At 38.3% G+C, this 26,066-nt stretch overlaps 1 protein-coding gene across 2 annotated transcripts in view; it reads right to left on the bottom strand.

The window, feature by feature from the left end:
* baiap2.S (BAI1-associated protein 2 S homeolog) overlaps positions 1–26,066 on the bottom strand; it is a 155,433-nt gene that overhangs the window by 57,551 nt on the left and 71,816 nt on the right. For both annotated transcript variants that reach the window (XM_018238327.2, XM_018238328.2), the window contains exons 4-6: positions 14,500–14,561; positions 9,417–9,488; positions 8,783–8,920 (exon numbers count right to left, since the gene is read on the bottom strand). In XM_018238327.2, the coding sequence (XP_018093816.2) occupies positions 8,783–8,920; positions 9,417–9,488; positions 14,500–14,561 (272 nt within the window). The remainder of the gene's footprint in view (positions 1–8,782; positions 8,921–9,416; positions 9,489–14,499; positions 14,562–26,066) is intronic.

Raw genomic sequence — 26,066 nt, 5'->3', positions numbered from 1 at the left:
ATAGAAAAGGAGGAGGGGTATGTCTGTTTGTTAGGCAGGATTTAAAAGCTTACATAAAGGAGGAAGTCATGTTAGAAAATGAGGGGGCAGAAGTCTTATGGGTAGAGTTCTTCACCAATTATAAAGAGTAAATTAATTGTAAGAGTATGTTATAGACCCCCTAATGTAGGTGAGGAGGAGGAGGATAAGCTCCTGATGCAAATAGAAAAAGGCTGTTAGTTTGGGTAATGTAATGATAATGGGGATTTTTAGTTACCCAGATACTGACTGGAGCAACAGCACTGCCAGATCAGTTAATGGGAACAAGTTTATAAACATGTTGCATGACAATTTTATGGCACAGGTTGTTGAGGAGCCAATCAGAAAAAATGCTATTTCAGATCTAGTGATCTCAAATAACCCAGCACTTCTAGCAAATATGCAAGTCATTGAACCCCTGGGTAATAGTGACCATCATGTTATATCATTTAATGTCTGGTGCAAAAACAAAAATACACTGGGGCAACAAAAACTATGAATTTCATAAAAGCTAATTTTAGTGCCTTTGACTAAAAACACAGAAGAGAAATGGTTGTCATTTAAAATGATATTAAATCATTGCTGTTCTCAATTTATTCCCTTAAGGAGAAAATGTAAAAGCTCTAAGAATCACCCTATGTGGCTTAATATAGAAGTAAAGAAGTTAGCAAAGAAGAAAACGGCATTTAAAAACTACAAGTCTGTAGGGACAGAAGCTGCATTTAATGAATATAAATACTATAATAAATGTTGTAAATCAGCAATCCGGAAGGCAAAGAAAGGAAATGAAGAGTGCATTGCAGCAGCGGCTAAGACTAACCCCAATAAGTTTGTTGTAAGGTTGTAACAGATACAGAAAAGGCAAATGTGCTAAATCAGTTCTTTTCTTCAGTGTATACAATAGAGGAGTGTGAGTTCCAAGGCTCACTTCATAGCTGCACTGATGACTCAGCTCAATCTAGTCAGTGGCTGACTCAGGATATGATCCATAAAGCTTTAATAAAAATTCATGTAAACAAGGCTCCAGGGCCTGATGGCATACATCCCCGGGTTCTAAGAGAGCTTAGTTCAGTTTTAGACCAGCCCCTATTTCTGATTTTCTCAGAATCGCTTTCATCTGGTATTGTACCTATGGATTGGAGAAAAACTGATGTCATTCCAATATTTAAAAAGGGATTACGATCTCCGCCTGGAAATTATAGGTCAGTAAATTTGACATCTGTGGTGGGCAAATTATTTGAAGGCTTGTTAAGGGATTACATTCAAAATTTTGTCCTAGTGAATGGCATTATAAGCAGCAATCAGCATGGCTTTATGAAGGATAGGTCATGTCAAACAAATCTGGTTGCTTTTTATGATGGGGTAAGTAAGATGCTGGACAGTGGGGGGGGCAGTAGATATGATCTATTTGGATTTTGCCAAAGCGTTTCATACTGTGCCCCACTAACGACTGCTTTCTAAACTAAGGTCTGTTGGGCTTAATGAAGTCAGTTGCACATGGATAGGAAACTGGCTACAGGATAGGGTACAAAGGGTGGTTGTTAATGGGACATTCTCTTCTTGGAGTAAGGTTCTTAGTGAGGTCCCTCATGGCTCAGTATTGGGTCCACTTTTATTTAACTTGTTTATTAATGACTATGGGGAGGGTATTGTAAGTAATGTATCAGTGTTTGCAGATGACACAAAACTATCCAGCCCAATAAATTCCATCCAGGGTGTGGCATCCTTGCAACAGGACCTTGACAAACTGGCAATCTGGGCAGCTAAGTAGCAAATGAAATTCAAAGTTGATAAATGTAAAGTCATGCACCTCGGATGTAAAAATATCCAAGCCACTTATACCCTTAATGTGACTGCACTAGGCAAATCCATTATGGAAAAGGACCTTGGAGTCCTTGTAGATGATAAACTTGGCTGTAGCAAGCAATGCCAGTCAGCAGCATCAAGGGCAAATAAAGTATTGAGCTGTATTAAAAGGGGCATTGATTCACGGCAGGAAGCAGTCATTCTTCCACTTTATAGAGCACTGGCAAGGCCCCATCTAGAATATGCCAACTAAGGGCAACTAAGCTGGTAAAAGGTATGGAAAATCTTAGCTATGAAGAAAAACTGGCCAAATTGGGGATGTTCACGAAGAAGAGGCATTTAAGGGGTGGTATGATAACTATGTATAAATATATAAGGGGATCATATAATAATAATGCTTTATTTACCAGTAAGTCTTTCCAACTGACACAAAGTCACCCAAAGTCAACCCATCCAAAAGGAAGGGTTTTTTTTTTTTGGGTTTTTTTTACGATGAGAGCTGTGAAGATGTGGAATTCTCTCCCTGAATCAGTTGTACTGGCTGATACATTAGATAGCTTTAAAAAGGGGTTGGATGGCTTTTTAGCAATGGAGGGAATACAGGGTTATGGAAGATAGCTCATAGTACAAGTTTATCCAGGGACTAGTCCGATTGCCATTTCGGAATCAGGAAGGAATTATTTCCCCCTCTGAGGCAAATTGGAGAGGCTTCAGATGGGGGTTTTTGCCTTTCCCTGGATCAACTGGCAGTTAAAAAAGTTAAAAGGTTAATCTTAATGGACGCGTGTCTTTTGTCAACCTAACTTACTATGTTACTATGTTACCTCCATTCATGCAACTCTCACAAGTAACACCTGCCTCTTTGAGTTGCATGACACAATGGTAAGGATAGGACTACGGGGCCGACTTAGATGCGTTTCCGTCGGATCCGATGCAGTTTAGTGTTTGCATCCGACAGTCGTGTCGTGTCAGATTACCGTTGTGGCACTATCCGACTTAATATTACTTACCTTGTTCCCATCGCATCCAACTTGCTGGGCGATGTGTTTTATCACCCAGCGTCGGATCTGACGGAAACGCATTAAATCTGGTGTCTAGTCCTCCCCTAATTCTATCACAGTAACTACACAGTATTCACAACTGCTGTGAGTTTCAATTGTCACCTCTTTGAATAGTTACACCGGCTGCACCATTGTGATTGGAACGGGAAATCCTCAGCATATAAACTCTTCCAATAATCCAGTCAGTTGAATTGAAGAAGCGGCTCAGATGAGTAGTGAAACATCTTCGATTAATCAGCAAGTGCAGTTGCTCTAAATTTACTTCTACTACATATACCATGACATGGATGAATGAATACCTTCATAGATATAGTACCTTTTACTTGATTTAAACCAAGATATAATTCATCCTTACTGATCGCAAAATCAACCTATTTATTTAATGTTTAAATTATTTTCTAGTAGACTTAAAGGTATGAAGATTCAAAATTACTGAAAGATCTATAATCCAGCAAAACCACAGGTCCCGAGCACTCTGGGTAACCGGTCTCATACTTGTATTTGTTTCAGTGACACTTCACTACAAGAAAACTAATCATAAACAACTTGCTCCAAAACAGGATCATGTATACAGACATACTAAATAATCATCATTATCCTGGCCTTTTTTAGCACCACTAAAACACACCAGTCAATGCCAACTGTTTCTCCCTATAGCAATACTGCAATCCTGCCCCCTCTTCTGACATACATCCTTTCACCCCATTTTCTACCCAGTAGGTCATTCCTTAAGCAGGGCCACTCTGTCATCATGCCTTGCCTTTATGAGACTATGATGCCCTTTAATATGCTAATATTTTACAATGTACAACAAAGTAAATTACTCCCTGTATACTAAAGAGAAGAAAACAAGCAACGAATGTCAGAAAGCAGAGAGAGAGATTGGTCACAGGTTTTATTAACGAAAGACTGAAGTTTCGGCTAGCATTCTAGACGATTGGAAGCAGTTGTATTACTTACCACAGTAGAAACAGCATGCAGAGCTTTTAAAAATACATGACACCAAGTATTCTGATCACTGTGTATTGTTTATTACAATGCAGCCAAGGTTACGAATATGTACAATCCAAAATGCAAATAAATTAAATCGCACCACAAACAAAAACAAAAAAAAAAACCTATGGATGCACCGAATCCAGGATCCTGATTAGGCTGAATCCAAGTGCCAGGTTGAACCAAATGAGAATTCTTAAAATCATGTGCTTCATATCACTACTTTGCATATACAAATTAGGAATATGGTTCAGTATTTAGCCAACCCTTTCACAGGATTGTCAGATACGTCAGATTCCTAAAATAGTGGATTCACAGTGGAGAACATCTCCAGAAAAACGCAAACAACCTAAGAAATGTTACTACTACAGCTACCCATATTTTCCTGGTTTTAGGGTGCCCGTGATTATTGCGTAAATCTGTTTTACCTGTATGCTTTGAACATCTTGTATAACATTTCTTAACTAGCTTGCACCTTTTCCTATGCACCTTATAGTATATAAATATATATTTTTCCTGACAATAATATATTAGGTGCTTTTCATATAGCTAAGATTAAACTTAAAACAGAAGTCCATGACTTTGAGATTATAGGCTCTTGAATTTGGCTGTTCAAGAGCGTTTCAGGCTAAGCTACTATTAGCAGTCTCTCTGAGAGCATAGATAAACAGATTTAAAATGAGAATATGGAGCTATTAGAACATTCACATACTGGTAAGGGAAAAAACAACAAAACTCCCAATGAAACTAAAATGATGTAATAATTGAATACTGGAATAGCACATTTCTATAGAGTTTCTCACTTCTTGTTGTGTTTACCGAATGGAGGCAGTTGCCTAATGATCAAGATTTAACAGTGCAAAAGAAACCATCTTGTTAAAAATTCACTAAGTGAAAAAGTGCAAAAGTATATATATAGTATATAGTATATATAATATATATTAACAGCATGACATTTCATTGCAATTAGTGATTGTTAATACAGGTATGGGACCTGTTATCCAGAATGCTCAGAACCTGTGGTTTTCCAGATAAAGGGTCTTTCCATAATTTGGATCTTCATACGTTATCTCTAATAGAAAATCATGTAAACATTAAATAAATCCAATAGGCTGTTTCTTGTTTCCAATAAAAATTAATTAATTATTGTATATTTTAGTTTGGATCAAGTAAAGGTACTGCTTTAATTTTACAGAGAAAAAGGAAATCATTTTTAAAACTTTGGACTATTTGGATAAAATGGAGTCTATGGGAGATGGCCTTTCTGTAATTCTGAGCTCTCTTGATAACTGGTTTCAGGATATTGGATCCAACACCTGTTCAATTAAACCTTAAGACTTATATAAAAAGGGCTACAGCACATGAGCGACTTCTATCTGAGAATTTGCAGCAGCTGAAAATTATTGCATTTCTTCTTTTGGGGACAGTCTGATGAACAACTCATATTCTATGTGTGTCCTGCTACAAGTGTGTAGGACTTACTTATAGACAAATTGTGGGACAATGGGCAGCTACAAATAAGTAACAATAATTAGACCTTTTTTATTTGGGTGTGCCAATTTTCTTTTGTTTTTTCACAGCTGTTGCCATCACTACAAGCAATGCCTGTGGGCATGTGAGGTATACAGAAAGAAAGTCATACTCTTCATGCAGCACAGCAAAAGCAGTACAATGATGTGGGCATTTGAAAAATTTGAAAAATACTGTACAGTACAGTTATTTAAAATGGGAGAGTTCAGATAAGGTATAAATTATCTTCTCTACTGTCAGATTATCCACTCAAGCAGAAAAGGTTTTTAGATCTTTAAAGCAAGACATAGCAAATAATCGGTCCACAGAAACATTTGACAATGCCCCCCACACACACACCAGGTATAAAACCCAGGAAAAAAAAAATTACCTGTGTCACTTAAAGTGATATGGACACTAGAAAACTACTTTTTAAAATATGAATTTACATTAAGGGGCACATTTATCAAAGGTTGAGGTAAATTTTCAAATTAAAAAAAAAGTTGAATTGTGAACTATTTTTGTGGACAACTAGGATATAGTCCAAATTCTAGTCGAATTTGCAAAAAATTTGAATATCGAAATTTATCACTGTGTGTGACTTTGACCATTCACCATCTAAAACCTGCCGAATTGCTGTTTTAGCCTATGAGGAACCGCCTAGAACCTATTTGGAGTCAATGGGTGGACAGTTTTTTTGGGGGAAAACTTTGAATCAAATTCGATCGAATGCGATATTCCTTTGATTCGAACGATTCAAATTCAGCCGAATATGGACCTATTTGACCCAAAAAAAAAAAAAAAAAAAAAACAACTTAAGTTAGATTGGTCTTTTTGAATTTCGACGTTTTTTCAATTTGAAATTCGACCCTTCATAAATATGCCCCTAAAAGTATAGGTCATGCTGATCATTTTATGCTGAGAGGTTTGTTTTGCTAAGTTATTGTTAGTTGAAGTTTCTAAACCTGACTGTTTTGCCAACCTGACTGTTCCACCTCAGCCTGTCAGTTAAAGTTTCCAATGTTGACGGACTCCTGCTGCACAAATATGGCAGCCCCCTCATAAAAGGAACATGGGGCACCAGACAGGTAAATGTAAAAGCAGGGGTGCTCAGCCAATGAGGCGAGTTGAGGCACTCACCTTAGGCGGCAGCGCCCCCCCCCCCCTGGTTGCCGCTCCTGGTAACTAAGAGCCGAATTTCAGGTTTTAAACCCAGAAATTTGGCTCTTCTAGTGCAGAGAGCGCAAACGTGGAACCCCGGGGCGGCAAAAACGAAGGCCGCTTTGGGGGGGCAAATTGGGTGGGATCGCCCCTGTGTAAAAGCATTGTGAAAATGCTTTATGGCAAAGATTTAAATAGCTTTCAAAGGCAACATTATAATAGATGTAAAAAATAAATAAATAAATAAATAAAGTTCAATTTCTGGTGTCAGAATCTCTTTAATTCAAGTCTGATAAGAGTCTGACTCTCAACCAATGTCAAGATGAGTGCTAGGTCTACCTGCCCTTCACTATTTTAACGACAACCATTATAATACTATCCTAAATGCAATGGAACAAATCATGAGCCTCACCACAAATACAGCTCCTGTTATGGGGCCTATGAACTAAAATTCGAATTTCCATTTTTTTTTAGAAGTCATTTTTTTTCTCTAAAAATTTGTGTTTTTTAAACATTTTACTAAAACTTTAATTTATAAAGTATAAACACCACAAAAAAAACCCTAATACAAGTAAAAGCAGTCAAGGTCCTACTGAAGTCTTAAGTTTTTCGGTTTTATTCCACTAGTAACTGTCAACATTTTTAAAGAAGTTTTTGAGGTTTTCATACTTTTTTAGTACATCACTCAGAGTTTACTAGTGGTTCAAAAACCTCTAAAAACACTACAATGGGAATGTTGAAAAGGTTAATGGAATCTATGTCATCTGTGAATGGTTTTCTTATTGTAGCAGTGGACATGTAGCTGCATATCTACTTTTAGTACTGCGAGAGTCTTCAATGGAAATATGTGCAGAGCATGAATACTGCACTGGATGATGGAAATGTCTGCCTATATTAAAGGACCAGTAACATCAAAAATTTTTACAAAAAAATTCGTTACAATACAACGAAAAAAAACATCAAGACCAATTAAAATCTAAAATAGCAAATCCTTTATTAAGATATAACTTACAGAAACGGCGAAAGGGCGACCATCCATGCTGCTGTGCTTGATTGCTCTTCTCTGGCTCTTCACTGACAGCGTGTCGATCTCCTCCAGCTCTTCAGAAGGCCGCAGCGGTGTTATTATGCCTGTCCCCACTGTAACATAGCAGACCGCCAGCATACCAGGGTAACCCAGAACCCCCTGCCCCTGCATTATTTCAACCCTCCTGGCACCGGGAGGATTCCTTCTGCCTGCTGCTGTGGGCTGCTGGGGAGACGCGCAAGAGCTGCATCTCTGCAGAGCCTGCCTTCGGAAAGTGAACCAGCTGGCCGGCGCGTTTGTGAACGCATCCCCAAGGCGAACTGCTGCCTTCACGATGGCTCCAATCACCTAGCAGCGCCAAGACTCCCGCCACTCGTTTCCTGATTCCTCCAGAGTGGAGGTTATACGATCCTCAACCTTTTGCCCCTCTCGGGCTTCCTTATTGTGTGCAACGCTCTCCTTTTGGTGCCGGAATCACTCCGATTTTGTTACTGATGTAACCGCTCGGGAGGAACCCGGAAACGAGAGGCGGGAGCTGCAGAGGGAACTAGGCTGCTAGGTGATTGCCATCGCAAAGGCAGCAGTTCGCCTTGGGGATGTGCGGAGAGAGCCGGATAGCATTGGACAGGGGTCTGCCATTCAAACATGCCGTCCAGCTGGTTCACCTTCCGACTCTGAAGAAACGCTGCTCCCTTTACTGGTCCATACATTGATTGCGCGTCTCCCCAACAGCCCACAGCAGCAGGCAGAAGGAATCCTCCCGGTGCCAGGAGGGTTGAAATAATGCAGGGGCAGGGGGTTCTGGGTTACCCTGGTATGCTGGCGGTCTGCTATGTTACAGTGGGGACAGGCATAATAACACCGCTGCGGCCTTCTGAAGAGCTGGAGGAGATCGACACGCTGTCAGTGAAGAGCCAGAGAAGAGCAATCAAGCACAGCAGCATGGATGGTCGCCCTTTCGCCGTTTCTGTAGAAGACAGGAAGTGGAGTTTCTGTAAGTTATATCTTAATAAAGGATTTGCTATTTTAAATTTTAATTGGTCTTGATGTTTTTTTTCGTTGTATTGTAACGAATTTTTTTGTAAAAATTTTTGATGTTACTGGTCCTTTAAATGGAAAAATAACGTATGATCTCTGCAATCTACTAGCATGTCTGAGCACTCTGCATTATTTTTGAGAGGTTTCCTTAAGTGTAAGGTGCTCTCACCTGCATTTCTTTGTCTGAATACTTTTGGGGGTTCTTGCTCCCCTGGCTCTTTTTTCTTAGTTTCTTCAGCTCTATCTGACATTTCTCCAGGGCTTCTCCTTTGTTTTTATGTTCAACCTGGTATTTTTTCAGTGCAGCCTAGATTCAATAAACAAAAATACAGACAGACTAAGGCTGGTATAAAACTAATAAATATAATTATTAAACAGTACTATAGCAAAAAATATGGGGACATTTCTGCAAAATAAAATAAAGCAATCCTATTACAATGCCCCTCCTAACATAGACGTGCAAGCAAGGCTTGTAGTTTAACATACATCATACACCACGTAAAAGCCTGCTCCTAGGGCCACAACAAGACACAATTTTAGGGATGTGTTTGACAGACTCCTCTGACTTTATATGGAAAATATATATGTATAGCCAGTAGCTAAATATGCACTCTTAATGGTTTGTATAACATTTTGCATGCTTTTGAAGACTCTAACTTACTGAGCAGTAACAGTAAATAAAGGGCCCTTTAAATGGAAGGACCTATGAAGCCTTGGTCAGATTACTGACTGAGACTAATGCAAGTATAATGTATACAGATGAATAATATAGTATAGTGAAAAGAGAAGAACTGAACACTTACATTTAGATACCTGGAATCCAGCTCCACCTTTTGTTCAAGCTGTGTGAGCAGTTCATTATGCAAAGATTTCAGCTGGAAATAAAGGGTACCCGTTTGGTTATATTATAAATTTCTGGGTTTTAGGGTTGCATACACAATGAAAACTTTTAAACCTCTTTACAAACACCAACTGATCTCATTTTGTACAATAAAGTATGATCACAAGTCAGATTGCCAGAGGATGCACCATGGGCACAGGAAGAGATGGACAAGCTACACAGTTCTTTTGTGTTGCCTGAAACTAAATGCAGCCTCTAGTTCAGGGGTGCCCAAAAGGTAGATCGGGATCTACCAGTAGAACTTTAGTTGGTGATCAGTAGATCTCAAGACACTGTCAACAAATAGCTTGTCTATATCTCCCTACTATTTAATTATTTTCATTCAGATATTTATTATGTTAAGGTTACTTAAAGGAAAACTATACCCCCCAAAATGAATACTTAAGCAACAGATAGTTTATATCAAATTGAATGACATATTAAAGAATCTTACCAAACTGGAATATATATTTACATAAATATTGCCCTTTAACATCTCTTGCCTTGAACCACCATTTCGTGACTCTATCTGTGCTGCCTCAGAGATCACCTGACCAGAAATACTACAACTCTAACTGTAACAGGAAGAAGTGAGGAAGCAAAAGGCAGAACTCTGTCTGTTAATTGGCTCATATGACCTTACATGTGGTTTGTATGTGTGCACAGTGAATCGTACGATCTCAGGGGGCGGCCCTTATTTATAAAAATGGCAATTTTCTATTTATGATTACCCAATGGCACATACTACTAAAAAAGTATATTATTATGATAATGGTTCATTTACATGAAGCAGGGTTTTACTCAGTATCTTTTAATAGAGACCTACATTGTTTGGGGGGTATAGTTTTCCTTTAAGAAATAGTTGTTTGTTAAATATAGCAATATTAATTCTCTCATTAATCAATATAATGTTTAAGTAATAGTTTCTATGGAACAAAATTCTAACAATGCTTTTATGAATGTGGATCATAATGGGACAAAATTAATAAAAGTAGACCCCACCTGCTCTAGTTGTTCCTTGTGACCCACAATCTTCTACAACAATGGAGTTGTTTTTAGCTGATCCCACTGGATATTGGGTTCCATAATATTCATGACCACACAGATGGTTGGTCAATAGCGAACTTATTTAGCCAGTATTGTACAAAGAATGAATGTCTGTTCTGAACTGTACCAACTCAGCAGTCCTATATTAGTAATGGTCCTGGCCCTTGACATTTGTATATGAGAGCTTCCGATTCTCCTGATTTTGACAGGCCATGTTTTGAGTGACAGAGATACTGCACATGCTCAGAGTGTGCTGGGCCGATGTTGGGAAGCATAGCTTTGGGTTGGTTGGAAACCTTAGATTGACAGTAGGACTTTTGTCATAGAAGCTGTAACCACAGGGCTATTATTTCTGATACACAATGCAGTAGTTACTTTGCTGCCAGAGTTTGTAATGAACAACCTTGTTACTGTGAATTTTAGAACGTTCTTTGTGAATCAGTTCCTAAGTTCTAGCAATTGACAGCAACCTACAGCATGTGTTGTGACCTATCAGAAAAGAAAACGGATCTTTACTGCTTAAGAGGCAGGGAAGCCTTGGGCTAGTACATAAGCTCATATAAACATAAAATGAAAAATCTCTGTCAATTCTTTTACGAGCTTTGGCTTTTCTTTAAAATATACAATATAGCTACATAGTGAACTTAATCTAATATATTGGTGCATTATAATACCAGAGGGAAAATTCACGGTTGCTCTTTATTTAAAGTACAGCATTTCCAGTCATATTCTTTTTTAGCCTTTAGTAATCCGTTAAAAGAGCAGTTAATATGTATTAGGAGAATTTACAGTCAGTCTAATTTTCTGGAGAATTCAGAAGGAATGGAGCAAAGTTGGAAAGAACATTTTATAACTACCTGGAGTGATTGTAGTTAGTAAAGGTAGGGTTAAAGTAGGGATGCACCGAATCCACGATTTTGGATTTGGCCGAACCCCAGAATCCTTCTTGAAAGATTCGGCCGAATTAGGGGTAGGAAGGGGAAAACATTTTTTACTTTCCTGTTTTGTGACAAAAAGTCAGGCGATTTCACTCCCCGCCTCTAATTTGCATATGCAAATTAGGATTCGGTTCAGCCTGGCAGAAGGATTCGGCTGAATCCAAATCCTGCTTAAAAGAGCCGAATCCCGAACCGAATCCTGGATTTGGTGCATCCCTAGGTTAAAGTAAGCAATACTAAGATTTAACAAAAAGGATTTTTGTGTGAGAGACTACAAAAAAAATTGGAGCAGTTTTAGAGAAGGCAATCCTTTCAAGCACAACTGCGCTCAGGTAATAATTTACCCCAGAGATACAATTGGGGGCAGATTTATCAAAGGTCGAATTACGAAGTGCAAAAAACTTCTAAATGTTTGCTATAGGTTCTAGGAGGTCCCTATAGGCTAACATAGCAATTCGGCAGGTTTAAGGTGGCGAAGTGTCTAAGTCAACGTTTTTTAAAGAGACAGTACTTCGATTATCGAATGGTCGAATAGTCAAAGCATTTTCACTTCCAATCGAAGTCGAATTTGGCCTATTCGATGGTTGAAGTACCCAAAAAATACTTCGAAATTCGAAGTTTTTGAATATTCACTTCGAATTCACTTTGACCCTTAGTAAATGCGCCCCAAAGTGTTATTCCCTTTTGTTAATCTGCCACAATAGCTCATCTGGCCCAGTCAATGGTTAAACTGGATTGCCATATCCCTGTACAATAAACACGTCAAAAGGGATTCAAACCCAAAAACAACATGGTCTCATTTCTATTTATTTATTTTTAGCAAACTTCTAATATGCATGAAATATATCCGGAGAAAGCTCTGAATTACAGAAAGGCAGTCTCCCATATACTTCATTTTATCTAATCCAAATTTTAAAAAATTATTTCCTTTATTTCTATAATAATAAAACTGTACCTTGTACTTGATCCAAATTAGTATATAATTAATCCTTATTGAAAGCAAAACCAGCCTGGTGGGTTTATTTAATGTTTACATGATTTTCTATTAGACTTAAGGTATGAAGATCCAAATTATGGAAGATCAGTTATCCGGAAAGAACCAGGTCCAAAGCATTCTGGATAACAGGTCCTGTATTGTAGTGTAATGTTTATTTCTCACCTTCTTTCTGAAGCATGTTTGGCTCTGCTGAGCAGAATCCCTGAGTTTCATTAAAGGCAGATGCTATACTAAATATTCCACTGATGATGCTGCCAAGAAATGTATCAACTAATGTAGCAAATTTTAACAGTTAAGATTCTACACTTGGCTTACTGAGCCACCAGACTGAAACACCAGACATGGGAACATTACACTTTAAAATTCAACTTTGGAAAAATTAAAAGATGGAAAGAGATTGAAAAAAAAAAAAAAAAAAAAAGTCTATACTTCTGGTTAACAATCTGAAAACAAATGAACTGGGGAAAAAAAAAAGTGTTTGGAAGGTGAACAACCCTTGAACATCATTGATGTCAGACAGGAATAACCATATGCTAACAGGGAAGGCCTAATGCTTTTCCACTAACATATTTCATACCTACATCATCATCTAGTATATTTATGGCTCATACTAGTATTTATACTTGCATTTATTAATCTAGAATGTTCTGCATGAGGCAAACATGAATTTTTGCTGTCCCAGATACGACCCCCCCCCCCCATCTCTCTCTCTGTTGTAGCAGCTCCTGCCAGCAAAGGAGAGAACAGGAATAAGATTCAGTGACAGGTCTGCCCAGAAGGATAAAGCAAGATCTTGACTGATAGATGTGGAGAACAGATGGACGCACATATGGATTGGAGCAGACAGTGAGATAGGAAGGTGGAAAATAAGGGAGGGCAAAGAATGGAGCATGTGTACATAAATGACAAGACTAATTGGAGATGCCTGAATTCAATTTTAACACAGCAGCAGTCTTTTAACTACTAGCTTTGGGCAAATATCTCCGGTCCATAGAGATCTCTGCTGGACCAGTTTTTTATTTGAAACACTACAAGATTATGAACGTTTATGTCTATTACTTTTAATAAACATTCTGCAGGCCATTGTGTACTAAACAATACACAGGCCAGCAGTATACAGCCTGAGGACATCTCCAAGCACCACTGCGTATGTCATAAATTGGATATCTTGGGGGAGGAAAACGGTTTCACATAACTTGGAAAGGGTCAATAGCAAGTTTCTTATCCGACAGTGCTTGTTTGACTGATATCTATTGAGTCAAATACCCAGTAAATAATGCTTTGATGGTAGAGAAAATATGGGTAACAGAATGAGCTGTACTTGTGCTGACTATCGCATACCGGTAAGTGTATCTAAACTTTCTTAATGGCTCTTTAAAGGGGTGGTTCACCTTAAATTTAACTTTTAGTATGTTAAATAAAGGCCAATTCGATGTAATCGTTTTTTTTAATCACTTGTCGTCTTCTTCTGACTCTTTCCAGTATTGAAATAGGGATCACTGATCCCCATCTGCTAAAGCTCTGTAAGTTATTGTTATTACTACTTTTGGATAACTCATCTTTCTATGCAGGTCCTTCACCTATTTCAGTCACTTATTCAAATCAATGCATGGTTGCTAGGGTGATTTGGACCCTAGCAACCAGATGCTGAAATTTCAAACTGGAGAGCTGTGGAATAAAAAAAGAATAATAAAACACAAATATAATTAAATGAAAATATCACTCTCTACATTATACTGAAAACTAGCTCAAAGGTGAACAACCCCCTTAATACAAGTAATATTTTCTTGTATTATTTGGGAGGAAATAAATGCATGAAATGTGAGAACTTGGTGTGTGATGAGCACTTGTGTATTGGGCCTAAGGTTCAGCGGCATTCATACATGCCATGTATAATACAAATCAAATGAATATGAATTATGAAATAAATATGAATGCATTTCATATGGGAACATACCGATACCTGTATTCCCTTTACTTATAAGTTCATAACTTTATATTGTGGAAATATTAATGCTACTTACCATTTCTTCTAACTGGTTCTGGATCTGTCTATGAACTTCTGCCATTTGAAAGAGAACATCCCCTGAAATTGTCCAAAGATGATATGGATGAGCAAAAAGAAAGAAATCAAAAACAGAAAATTAGTGCGTAGCTCCTGTCAGTCTGAAGTACCCATGCATAAGAAAAGGAATGAAGAGCCTAGTATATTAAAATATAAAGGAAAGGAATGCATGATGAGAGGTAAGGCTTTGAAATTTGTGTACTGAAAGGTTTTTTCTGATGTAGTATTTAGGTAGCATGAAAAGTGTACTTATATATTTCTAAGCAAGATGCTACATTTTAAAGCATGCAGATGAGGAGCAGGAAGCTTCAGATACCTACATGCTGCCTCTTCTGAACAGGTAATGCGATAAAAAGGGAACAAAAGAGCCAGATGAGCTTCAGAGACTAAAACCCCTTTTCCTTTGCTACTCTTCAACGGAGAAATCCCACATTTCTAGCTGCATACTGCAATGTCACTGCAGTATCCTACTAGGTCTACAAATAACACTGATGCTGGTTGGTGACCATATCTCAGATATGGAAGGTGCTAAAAATCCACTGACAACTTTGAGAACTATGGATTGAGACGATTCCACTTTTCAGGATATTATAAATATGAATAACATACCTCTTCGCTAGTAGAGGAATTTACGCGGAAAACTTAAGGGCACATCTATGTGACAAGCTTTGCAAACAGTCTATTTAATGACTACCAACAAAAATTCCCCTATACTCAAGAGTCAAATCTACTATGGAGAGAACAATACAGCCTCTTATTTGCATGTTTTCCCTAGCATAGGATGGGTAAAATGATAGCCTCCCTCTTAGCTACACTGCAAGGGAAAAAAATTACAATAAGCACTAAAGGCACCAAGAGCAACCTCAGGGTCAGAAGACTAAAATTTATCTAACATAGAACTTAAATGGCACCAAGAAACTTTCTGCTGTGGAAAAAAAGAAATACCTGCAGCATGACATGCTACCAACATGCACCCCTTGAGTGTGTTTCTATTGGAAGGAACTCTACGGGGAATGGAAATATGTAGGGCTTTGCATTAAACAAGCCCTTTTAAGAAACCATGTTCTTCATTAAATATGCAAAGTTTTCTGTTGAAATCCTCACCCAACAAACACGTTTCATTTCTTGCAGTGCTACTTGTACCTACTTAAAATCAATTGCAAGCAATATTAATAAAAAAAACACAAGGGGGAACACAACTTGCATTTGGTTTATGATCTGGCTGTCCGATACCGCTTTCCTTGTTTTGCAGTTCTCCAGTTTGGCTTTTCATGCTTTCTAAAACAGTTAACGGACTGCCATCTTGGAGTCAGCAAAGAATTTGGAGAGGCTTCAAATGAGGTTTTTTGCCTTGCTTCCTCTAGATCAGGGGTCCCCAACTTTTTTTTTTTTTTTTACCTATGAGCCACTTTCAGATGTAAAATGGGTTGGGGAGGAACTTAAACACAAAAAAGTCCCCGGGGTGCCAAATAAGGGCTGTGATTGGCTATTTTGTAGCCCATATATTGACGGACAGCCTACCAAAGGCTCTATTTGGCAGTACATCTGTTTTTTTATGCAACCAAAACTTGTCTCCAAGCCAGGAATTTAAAAATAAGTACCTACTTTGAGGCCACTTAGAGCAACATCCTAGGCGTTGGTGAGCAACATGTTGCTCAAGTAACACTGGTTGGAGGATCACATCACTGCTCTAGATCATCTAAAGGCAACAGAGGTTGTGTGTGGATACATCCACTTACTAAAAATCTTGAATTGGTTGCAGAGTAGTGACAAGCAGGCTGACCTCACACTAGCAGGACCTGCAGGATAACAAGCAGGTTGGACATGTTGGCCGTTTTTCATACACTTTCACAGGGTCGCAACCTTACTGTGGCGAATTCCACCTCCAGTGCATCCCTTTTATATATTTGTACTTACTTGGCCCTGCCCCTTCAATGACATCATAGTGGGCAGGTCTATAAATTCAGAGGCACATCAGGTTAGGGTCAGCACATCACTAGTGCAGAGAAGTCAAAACCTTTTGCTGGAGGTTATACTGTATATGTTCTGTTGAAAAAGCAATACTGCAGCACTTCTGGTTGCAAAGGGGAAAAAAGTGCCCTTTATGAAGTCATGATAAAGGCCAGTACAAGGGCGAAACATTGCCTGTACGTGACCTAAATGTATCACTTTTTTCAACTTTGTGACTAGGAGTGCTGCAGCATTGCTTTTCCTTCTTTTTCTATGTGAGTTACAATGCAGATGCAAAAGTATGTCCACAAGTGTAGAGCAAAGTACAATTTTGTCAGTGCAATAGCCATGGTTTTTCACCCAGTTACGCTTTGCTGCAAATCAGACACAGTTGCACCGAATATTTTCGAAGTTTGCCTGGAGCCATTTCTGGTGTTCACTGGCATCATTTATGGAAATTGCAGTGCAAATGACATGTGTGCCCTATTTTTTTGATGCAACTAAACTGCAGCAAATAACACGTCACTTAGCAAACCATAAAGCTACAACCTGGTTCAGAGATGGTTCCCCTTTGTCAATAGGCCCTGCAGCGCTTAATTCAGACAAGAGTAAGGATTCTGGTGCCGAAAAGTTCAAGAACCACATTTTTACACAACCACCTTTAATGAGCGTGGCACAAATAAATGCGGTGAAAGTGTGGGGACTGCAACTGCACTTACAGCTGTGCATAAGCCCAATATTTTTTTCTTTTTTCTAGTTTTAGTTTGGGCTGTTTAGGGGGTTTCCAGCATGTCCTATATACAGTATATGATGGATTATTTTTCTTCCTTTATATATGTTTGTACTACAGCTCAAGAGTGTATTAAACAAGGAAACAGGATTCTTTGATACCATATTCTCAAGCATTACATTCTGGCTACTATTTTTGTGCATTTGTAACAAGGCCTTGGTTGTGGAAAGATTTATGGGGAACTTTACCTTTAATGTTAAGTCATTTTAAAATGTTGCAAATGCAAGTAACATACACACAACTTCTATTCTGTGGAATTCTCTCCCTGAATCAGTTGTACTGGCTGATACATTAGCAGGGCCGGATTTACATAGCGGGCGCCCCTAGGCCCACTGTCATTCATCGCCCCTGTCCTCTCCCCTAATTTGCTATAATTTTCATCATAGGGACTGGAGCAACAGGGATTAGCACACTGTAAATTTAAACGATTGTATCTCCTGCTCATCCCCAGTTTTTCTGAACCAATATGGGTGTGGTTGGGCAACATGCAGCCCCCTAAAATCCTGCCGCCCTAGGCCCAGATCTTGGTGGCCTTTCCACAAATCCGGGCCTGTACATTAGATAGATTTAAGAAGGGGTTGGATGGCTTTTTAGCAAGTGAGGGAATACAAGGTTATGGAAGATAGCTAGGGTTTCCACCTGGCAGGTATTTTACCCTTAACTTAAAAAAATGATGCTTGATGCTAATGTTATTAATAGGAAAAAAAGGCAAGACTATAGGAAGGCCGGTATTTTTTTCCAGAAAAGGTGGCAACCCTAAAGATAGCTCATAGTACAAATTGATCCAGGGACTAGTCAGATTGCCATTTTGGAGTCAGGAAGAATTTTTTCCCCCTCTGAGGCAAATTGGAGAGGATTCAGATGGGTTTTTTTTGCCTTCCTCTGGATCAACTGGCAGTTAGGCAGAGATAAAAAAAAAAAAAAAAAAAAAAAAAAAATCAGGCAGCCAACGTTTGTTTCTCTCCCTTCCAGATTTGGAGGTCTTGCTCTAAATTTTAACTGCATGAAATATCTGCTATGGCATCATGATTTAAGAACAGATATATCAATACAATATAACATATTATTACTACAATATATACTCTTTTTTGGGCATCACTAATTTTTTACTTTGACATGCACTATCCATGGGACTTGGATTACCAAATGAGGTTTAAATTTTTACCTAAACTGAGAAACTATAAATTATAGCTCACAATGGAAATGTTTATACAGCTTTATGGCTGTAAGCATTCTATGTGCATATTTTGTGTGTAAGGTTCTGCTATAATAAGTAAGAGGAGTATTAAGACAAGTATTAATGCAGTGACTTATTTTGTGTCTGACAACAAACAAATGTTAGACAGGTTAATCAGGTAAAGACAGACCACACCCTGTAACAAGCCTCTACTACAGCTACTGTAACGCTACGGTTTGCACGAAACACTTCAGAAGGCTCTTCAAACATGTGGTTATCCAGACAGGGCCTTTGTTAAAACCCGGGAGAAAAAGAAAGAACAACACCAAAACTACCAGTGATGGTGGAAAGCAGGACAGATTAAAGAACTGTCCATGAATTTCTGGGATGTCTGCAAAACTTAGAGGTATCTTTAATAAACACTGCATCCCAGTCTGCTTTAAACCCAGCAATACACTGAGGCAGCAACTGGTTCATACAAAAGACCCAATACCAAAGCATATGAATACCATTGTGTATGCAGTGCAGTGAGGAGTGCCAAGACTTGTATGTGGGAGAAACTATGCAACCATTACACAAATGTATGACACAGTCCTGAAGAGACCGCTCTTCTGGTCAAGACTCAGCTGTGTACCACAGAACAACTCACTCATATTCTATTCATTCCTATGGGATTCTTGAAATTGTATTTATCAATAGAATTCACCATTTGATAAATATGCTTTTAAAAATCCCATAGGAATGAATAGAAAGTGAGAGTTTTATTGTGGTGAGCTCTAATCTCACACATTCTCCCCTTTTGTCTGCCACATACAATGCTGTTTCAGCACCTTTCCCTGGATGTTTTAAAGGAGAATTCAACCCTTAACTAAAAAAAACCTACCCCCCTACCCTATGTAGACCCCCCTCCCTCTTCCCCCCCCGGCCATGCAATGCAATTTCTATTTCAGTGCATGCGCAGTTGTCGCAAACCGGGAAATTGCTCCAACTGCGCATGCGCCGCTTCACTGGTCGCAGCTATGCTAATGTATCAGCCAGTAGGGTAGGGTTGTTTTTTAAGTTAAAGGTTGGATCCTCCTTTAATAACATGTCATAGCTCCAATCATGCTTATGCAACACCTTACCTCGATGAGGTCTCTGATCCCATGCTGTTTTACTAAACAGATTATGCTGATTGGAGCAAGATTCCAGGGTATAAAACCACAAATATTTTTGCACAGGTCATTCTGAATTGAGAAAGCCAATTGGGTGACTAGCAAAAAGTCTACAAAGAAAAAGAAAATACAGCAAGTACAGTTGATTTGACTTAATATTCTATAGACACAGAGAGATGCAGCTGGACAAAAGGTTGTTATATAGTAGTATATTTTTCCAGTCACAACATATCCATAGTCATCATCCTTGTACCACCAGCCCATAAATAAGATCTGTGCTGCATAGCTTTAGAAAAAAATACCAGTTTCCAAGAAAATCATGCCATAGCATAGAAGAAAACCCACTGCTTAACCAAATGTTTGCTTACAGAATGGCAGATGGCCTAATTTATGGAGGGAAACAAAACTCCCAATGGAGAGGCTAATTATATCCTACCTATTGATTTAGGACATTAAAGGAAGATAACAGTTTACATATAAATAGATTATTACCCCTATTTATTTTGGAGAGAGACATAGTATACTCTTTACCGTATGCAGTAACAGATTCATGGAAGATGCATATGAGGAAATTAAATAAAACAGAGTAAAGTTTCCTGCAGGTCTATCACCTACAACAATCAATCAGCTGGTAACCTTTTTCTGGTCACATGTTTAAAAGCAAACATCTTATTGGTTATGGGTTACTGCATTTGCGGTTTATTACAAATGGGTTTTAAAGAATGAAAGAAATATTCTCTACTGCGGGCGATAAATATCCCGGAAGGATCGCATACGTATCGCTTCGGGATTTCCAAACTTGCCTCTCGCAGTGCGCACCCTTTACCGGCGAGACCGGGCCAGGAGGAGGAGGAGGAGGTTCGGAGCAGCTGTCACAGGGAGCGGGTTTGGGCTGGCAAGGCCCACGAGAGGCAGGGCCCAGTCCGACTCTGGGTCGAAGAAAATGTTTAAAAAAAAAAAAATATATGGTTGCTCCTCACAATCTAGGCAACATCATCAGAACTCCACCCCCCCCCCCCCCCAAACACACCATTAGTGACTTAAGGTGGCCATACATGGAGAGATCCGCTCGTTTGGCGATGTCGCTAAACGAGCGGATCTCCCTCCGATATGCCCACCTTGAGGTGGGCAATATCGGGCTGATTCGATCGTGGGCCCTAGGGCCCAACGATCGGATCCTAACGATGCTTAACAGGCGGTCGGATCGTGGGATCACATCAACGAATAGATGCGGCCGCGATCCGACAGGATTTTCTGTCCCATCCGATCGAGATCTGGCCGACTTTCGGCCAGATCTCGATCGGTGAAGCCCGTCGGGGGGCCCCATACACGGGCCAATAAGCTGCCGACACGGTCTGTCGGCAGCTTTTATCGGCCCGTGTATGGCCACCTTTACAGATGATATTGCTTGTCCCAACTGAAAAGTTGCCTGTGCAAAGAATGCAGTGCCTGGGTTGTCAAATTTTGTTCTCCTTTAAAGGAGATGTATGTTATAGAAATAGTAATTCTAAGTTACTTTACAATTGACCTTCATTTCTTTCTTTTAAATGAAGGTCACTTACCCCATCTAAAATATAAGGCTCTGTAAGGCTAGAAATGTACAGTTATTGCTACTTTTTATTACTCAACTTTCTATTCAGGACCTCCTCTATTCATATTTCAGACTCTTATTCATAACAATGCATGGTTGCCAGGGTAATTTGGACTTCATCTCCATGTACTGTTCCACCAGCTACAGCAGTCAGGGGTGAGAATGAAAACTTTTTGCTTTAGATTGAGACCCCATCATTTTAGATTTTTTAGACTTTTTCCCTACCAGAAGTTTTGTTTTTATTTCTAAGAATGAATCCCATCTGTTTACCAATTTCATTGTTAAATTTAATTTAAAATGTTAATTGACTACAGATCTCAAAGCAAATCCTTCTAAAATAAAAAAAAAAGATGGAATCGGCTTAACATTCCAGTTTTTGGTCCTGCAATACAAACTTTCCAGAAATTAGGTCACTGGTTTCTTATTAATCCCATCAGTCACAGTTGGAAGAGCAGTTCAGATAACTTCAATAGACATGTCGCCGGTTTGTTAAGAGATTCTTTTAATATGTGTTAATCTTGTTTTGATTCGCAGAGTGGAGAGTTAATTACATGCCACTGTGCATGAAAGATGATATACAGGACAAAATGACAGAACGTGCACTAATTGCATTTAACCGCATCATGGAGATGGACTCAGGAGAATTGGACAAATGTTTTCTAAAGTCAAGATAAATAACGATAGAACACTTGGCCAAAGTAAATGTTTTCAGCAAACTAGAAGCTCCTGGAAAGTATATAATATAACATTAAAAAAAATCTATATGTGACTTAATTTTATTCTGCAGGGATACAGTATCCTGTAGGGATAATAAATAAGCACCCAAACTGAAATGGTCAAATATTTGATCTATTGTATATACAGGATTTGTTGGGAGGATGGTTGCCTTTCTAGCAATTGGCTGAATTCTACCAAGTTGTAACTGATCTAGTGCTATAGATGGGTTCCAGCTTTACCCACTTAAGAGCGATGCAATATTTTAATCCAGTTTAAAGCATCTATGAAGTTACAAGAATACATATTTTGCCTACTATAGCAACACAAAAGCACAATAAAGAATCCTTTGTGCATCTAGGGCATACCTCCCAACATTTTGGAAATAAAAAGATGGACAAAAATTTTGCGTGCGTAGCGCGGTGACATTCTTTTTGACCACTTCCATTTTTGTGGCCACGCCCCCTAATTACCATGTGCATTTTACAAAATTTAGCAGGTTATGAAAGTTTATACATATTTGTGTTTTTTTCAGTTATTACAGTTTTGCTAATGAAGGTGAATTGCCCTTTAAGCGGTGAGTAACTTCTCCCAAGGGACCCGTTATTTAAATTGTTACAATTACTTATTTGCTTATCTAAAAATTGTCACAAAAGTATCTTATCTGAACCTCATGGCTGTTCTGGGCGTTCTGCCAAAAGCCAATTAAGTTAGAAACATTGTTTCTTCTTTTAGCTGTTCAGTGCAGTGAAACACGGGTCTGCCAGTTGAGCTGTCAAAAGAGGGACGGTCACGCTGAAAATGGGAGGGTTGGGAGGTATGTCTAGGGGCTGATTTAATAGAAAAAAAACTTGAGTTGTGGGATTTTTTCTGGATTCCAGAAAAACACAGATGCACAAGTATTGTCAGTGTGAATATTATCTTATCTTTATTTATATTCCCAGTATTAGAACATTTGAGGATTTCAGTCATTGAATGGATCAATGCAATTCACCCTGCATGCAAAAAAAAATGCACATAGTAATATTGTGACAGAGTTTTTAAAATATTTATAAAACTGACCTCTAATGTTTATGATGATAGTAACCATAGGGATTTATTTAAGATGTATAGGTGCTTTCGTACAATCACCCACCAAATCAGACACTCATTGTGCAAAGTTAATATAATATTCTTATCAAAGTTACTGGAGTTAAGCACTGCTCCTGCAGTGCATAACTCCAGTAAGAATGCCCCAGTAAGAATGCCACATAAGTGAGGCAGCCTCTCATTTTTGGCTTTAAGACAGTGCTGTGCAAAATAAGGCATTTGACATTTAGTGTGGTTATGTAGAAAAGGCACATAAATTCAATTAAAAATTCCAAAAAAATTAATGTATTTTCTTCCCTCATCTGCCCCACCTTCACAGAATAATATGGGACATCGTCATTTCAAACAGAATGACAAATAGCCACCTTATTGGCTAACTATCCACAGTTTGCTTTGCAGCCCAGATTGTTAAAATAATTAAATGTTCTTCATCAAAACCTGTACATCATTTCAATCTACTTTCAGATCACAAAAAAACCCAGAAAATAATTTTCCTCCTAATTGTCCGTACTATATAAATTACATTTCTTGTGGGACCCTACGATCTCTGTCGTGCAGATGTTTAAAAGTAGTTCATTGTGCGGCTTTTGGCTTAGTACCTTCATGAGCTTAATGGTCTCTTCATACAGTCATATGAAAAAGTCTCTTTTAGTTAGTTAGCACAAGCACGTTATATAGTAAGGTCCTATTGCCACCTGTTAGGAGTGCTGTTTGTACTAGCTGCCCTTTACATTAAAATTAACATTTAAATTTAATTAAAATTAACATTTTATATTAGATAAACAGTTCCTCGGTTTAACAAATACTGTGTGTGTGTTTTGTTACTGTATTCCTAGTGGGGCCCCCCTTAGGTGGATCCCACTAGGTGGCAGCACTGTGCTAGTAAGTACCAGTTACCCAGTCTCTTGATACGACTGCGTAGTGGCTCAGGTTTGTCCCGTGCCATCAGGTAAGCACCATACGTGGAGTGTAACACAGACAAATGGGTATTGAAAGGGTTACAATTAAATAAACTCGAGGATTGTTTCGGTATTTATGCAGTTTAAATAAATACCATAATATACAAGGTACCATATAATTATAACAAAAAGAGAATAATTTAAAAAAAAATTCTATTGAAGATGGCCTGCCCATAAATGTTACGTTGTTTGGAAAACTGGCTTTTCTAAAAAGAGAGCCTATACCTGTATATACAGTAATATGTAAAATTTCTATTGAGAATTCTTTGTGCCAGGACCTAGAATCATTATGCATTGTATTGCACTTCACAGGAAAAATATCAACATAAAGAGAATTGTATTTTGCACTTCAGAAGCATCTGCAACCAAGGAAGATAAAATCCACATAAAGCTTAGTGATTCTGCTCAAGCATGAAGCTTCTACAGTATTCTCAAAATAATCTTTGTGACTCCTAAATTGCATAAATCATGATTTGCACCAGTGTAACAACCAAATACATTTAAGTTCAGTAATAATCTTGTGTGTTTGAGAAAAGTCACGTTTGATTAATACGTTAATAAGAGTAGCACACATTTGTTATGCAGCTGCTATAAGGAGCAAGGTGTGACCTCTAGGTTAATGCTGCAACTGTATCAGCAAGTCACATGGCAAATTCTGTCTTAAAGCAGCAAAGCGATAAGAAATTGATTTGCCAGTACTTATGTACATGAAAAGGTATGTCTCTGTACATGCTTGAAATATGAATCAGGGAAGCCTAGGTTCAACTCCTGTTTAATTTAGTGAAAGCAATGAGCATTGCCATGTAAAATCACTTGAGTCTGGCATCTATAGCAAAATATATATTTTATGTTTGTACAGAAAGCAGTGAATCTACAATGCGACAGCAAACCCCATGTACAAATGTGAGTGTCCAATAATCCCCATCCCTGCCCAAACTTGTATACACATACTGTATATATACACATGTACTGTATATATGAACAGTGTAACTGGTATTAATGTGCCTGACACTGTGAATGTATATATGAAATTATTAATTGTAGTGAACATCAGCCTTAATCACAAAACCATTGCTTCCACCCATTTCAGACAGTAATGAAACCTCTTTACAAAGAGGACGTTGTGTGGTGTCCAATTAGTGTGGAGCTTGTGGTCATCTGCATTAATCACTTAATCCTTGTAAATATTTCAACAGATCCTCCTAACACCCTCATTGTGTGGCTGGATGTTGGTATGAACATCCAGAACACTTGCCTAATCTTTTGTGCAATGCATTTTACATAGCATGAGGGATACGTATACCCCACTCGTAATCATTAAGTTGTATTCAGGAAATAAGTAAAGCTTGGTGAACACCTATTTGATGGAGGGAAATTAGGGCTTTGACTTCACATAAAATGTTTGTGGTCTTCCCACAAAGATTATCCATTATTGAGTAGAAATTTATTGATGGTACATCAGTAAAGCAAAAAAAAAAACCTTGCCAAACTGCCAAACCCAAATCCCCTTAATTTAAAAATAAAACTTTTCGGCCAAAATTGGTGCAAAAAAAACGAGGGTCGATTCAAACATCATTTTCTAATTGTTGCTCTGAAAACTCAACTTTATTGAATGAAAGCCTGCTCAAACAGCCCAAAACGAGAATCCTGAAGGTAAAAAACATGTTTTAATTCTTAAAGGAACCATCTGCCATTGACTTCTACAGGACTTGGACAGGTTTTAGCTGGAGTATTTTCAGATTCAGAATTTTAGCAGCTGCAGAGTAAAATAAATCTCGAAAAATTTGCGGTTGTTTTTCCTCTAAAAAAAAAAATTGGCATTTCTCCCCTTTAAAAACTCAACCAGAAAAAAAATTGAAGTTTAATAAATAGGCCCTGAATTTTTTTTTAGCACCTTAAAGTAGAAGCAACCAAAAATACCAAAATATAAGTCATAACAAATAACATATTTTGGTCACGGGAAAGAGGAAAAAAATACAATGCTTTAGAAATACTATTCATTATTATATCTCAATTTATGTGAAGTTTGCAAAATAATACTTTAGAATCGCTAAGATTGCCAGACCTAAAGACTTGTCCTTTGTGGTACCACAACCACAAAT

This window comes from Xenopus laevis, chromosome 9_10S, assembly GCF_017654675.1.
Source record: "Xenopus laevis strain J_2021 chromosome 9_10S, Xenopus_laevis_v10.1, whole genome shotgun sequence".
Taxonomy (NCBI): domain Eukaryota; kingdom Metazoa; phylum Chordata; class Amphibia; order Anura; family Pipidae; genus Xenopus; species Xenopus laevis.
The sequence above is the reverse complement of the archived record's forward strand: the minus strand, read 5'-3'. Positions and strand labels throughout refer to the sequence as shown.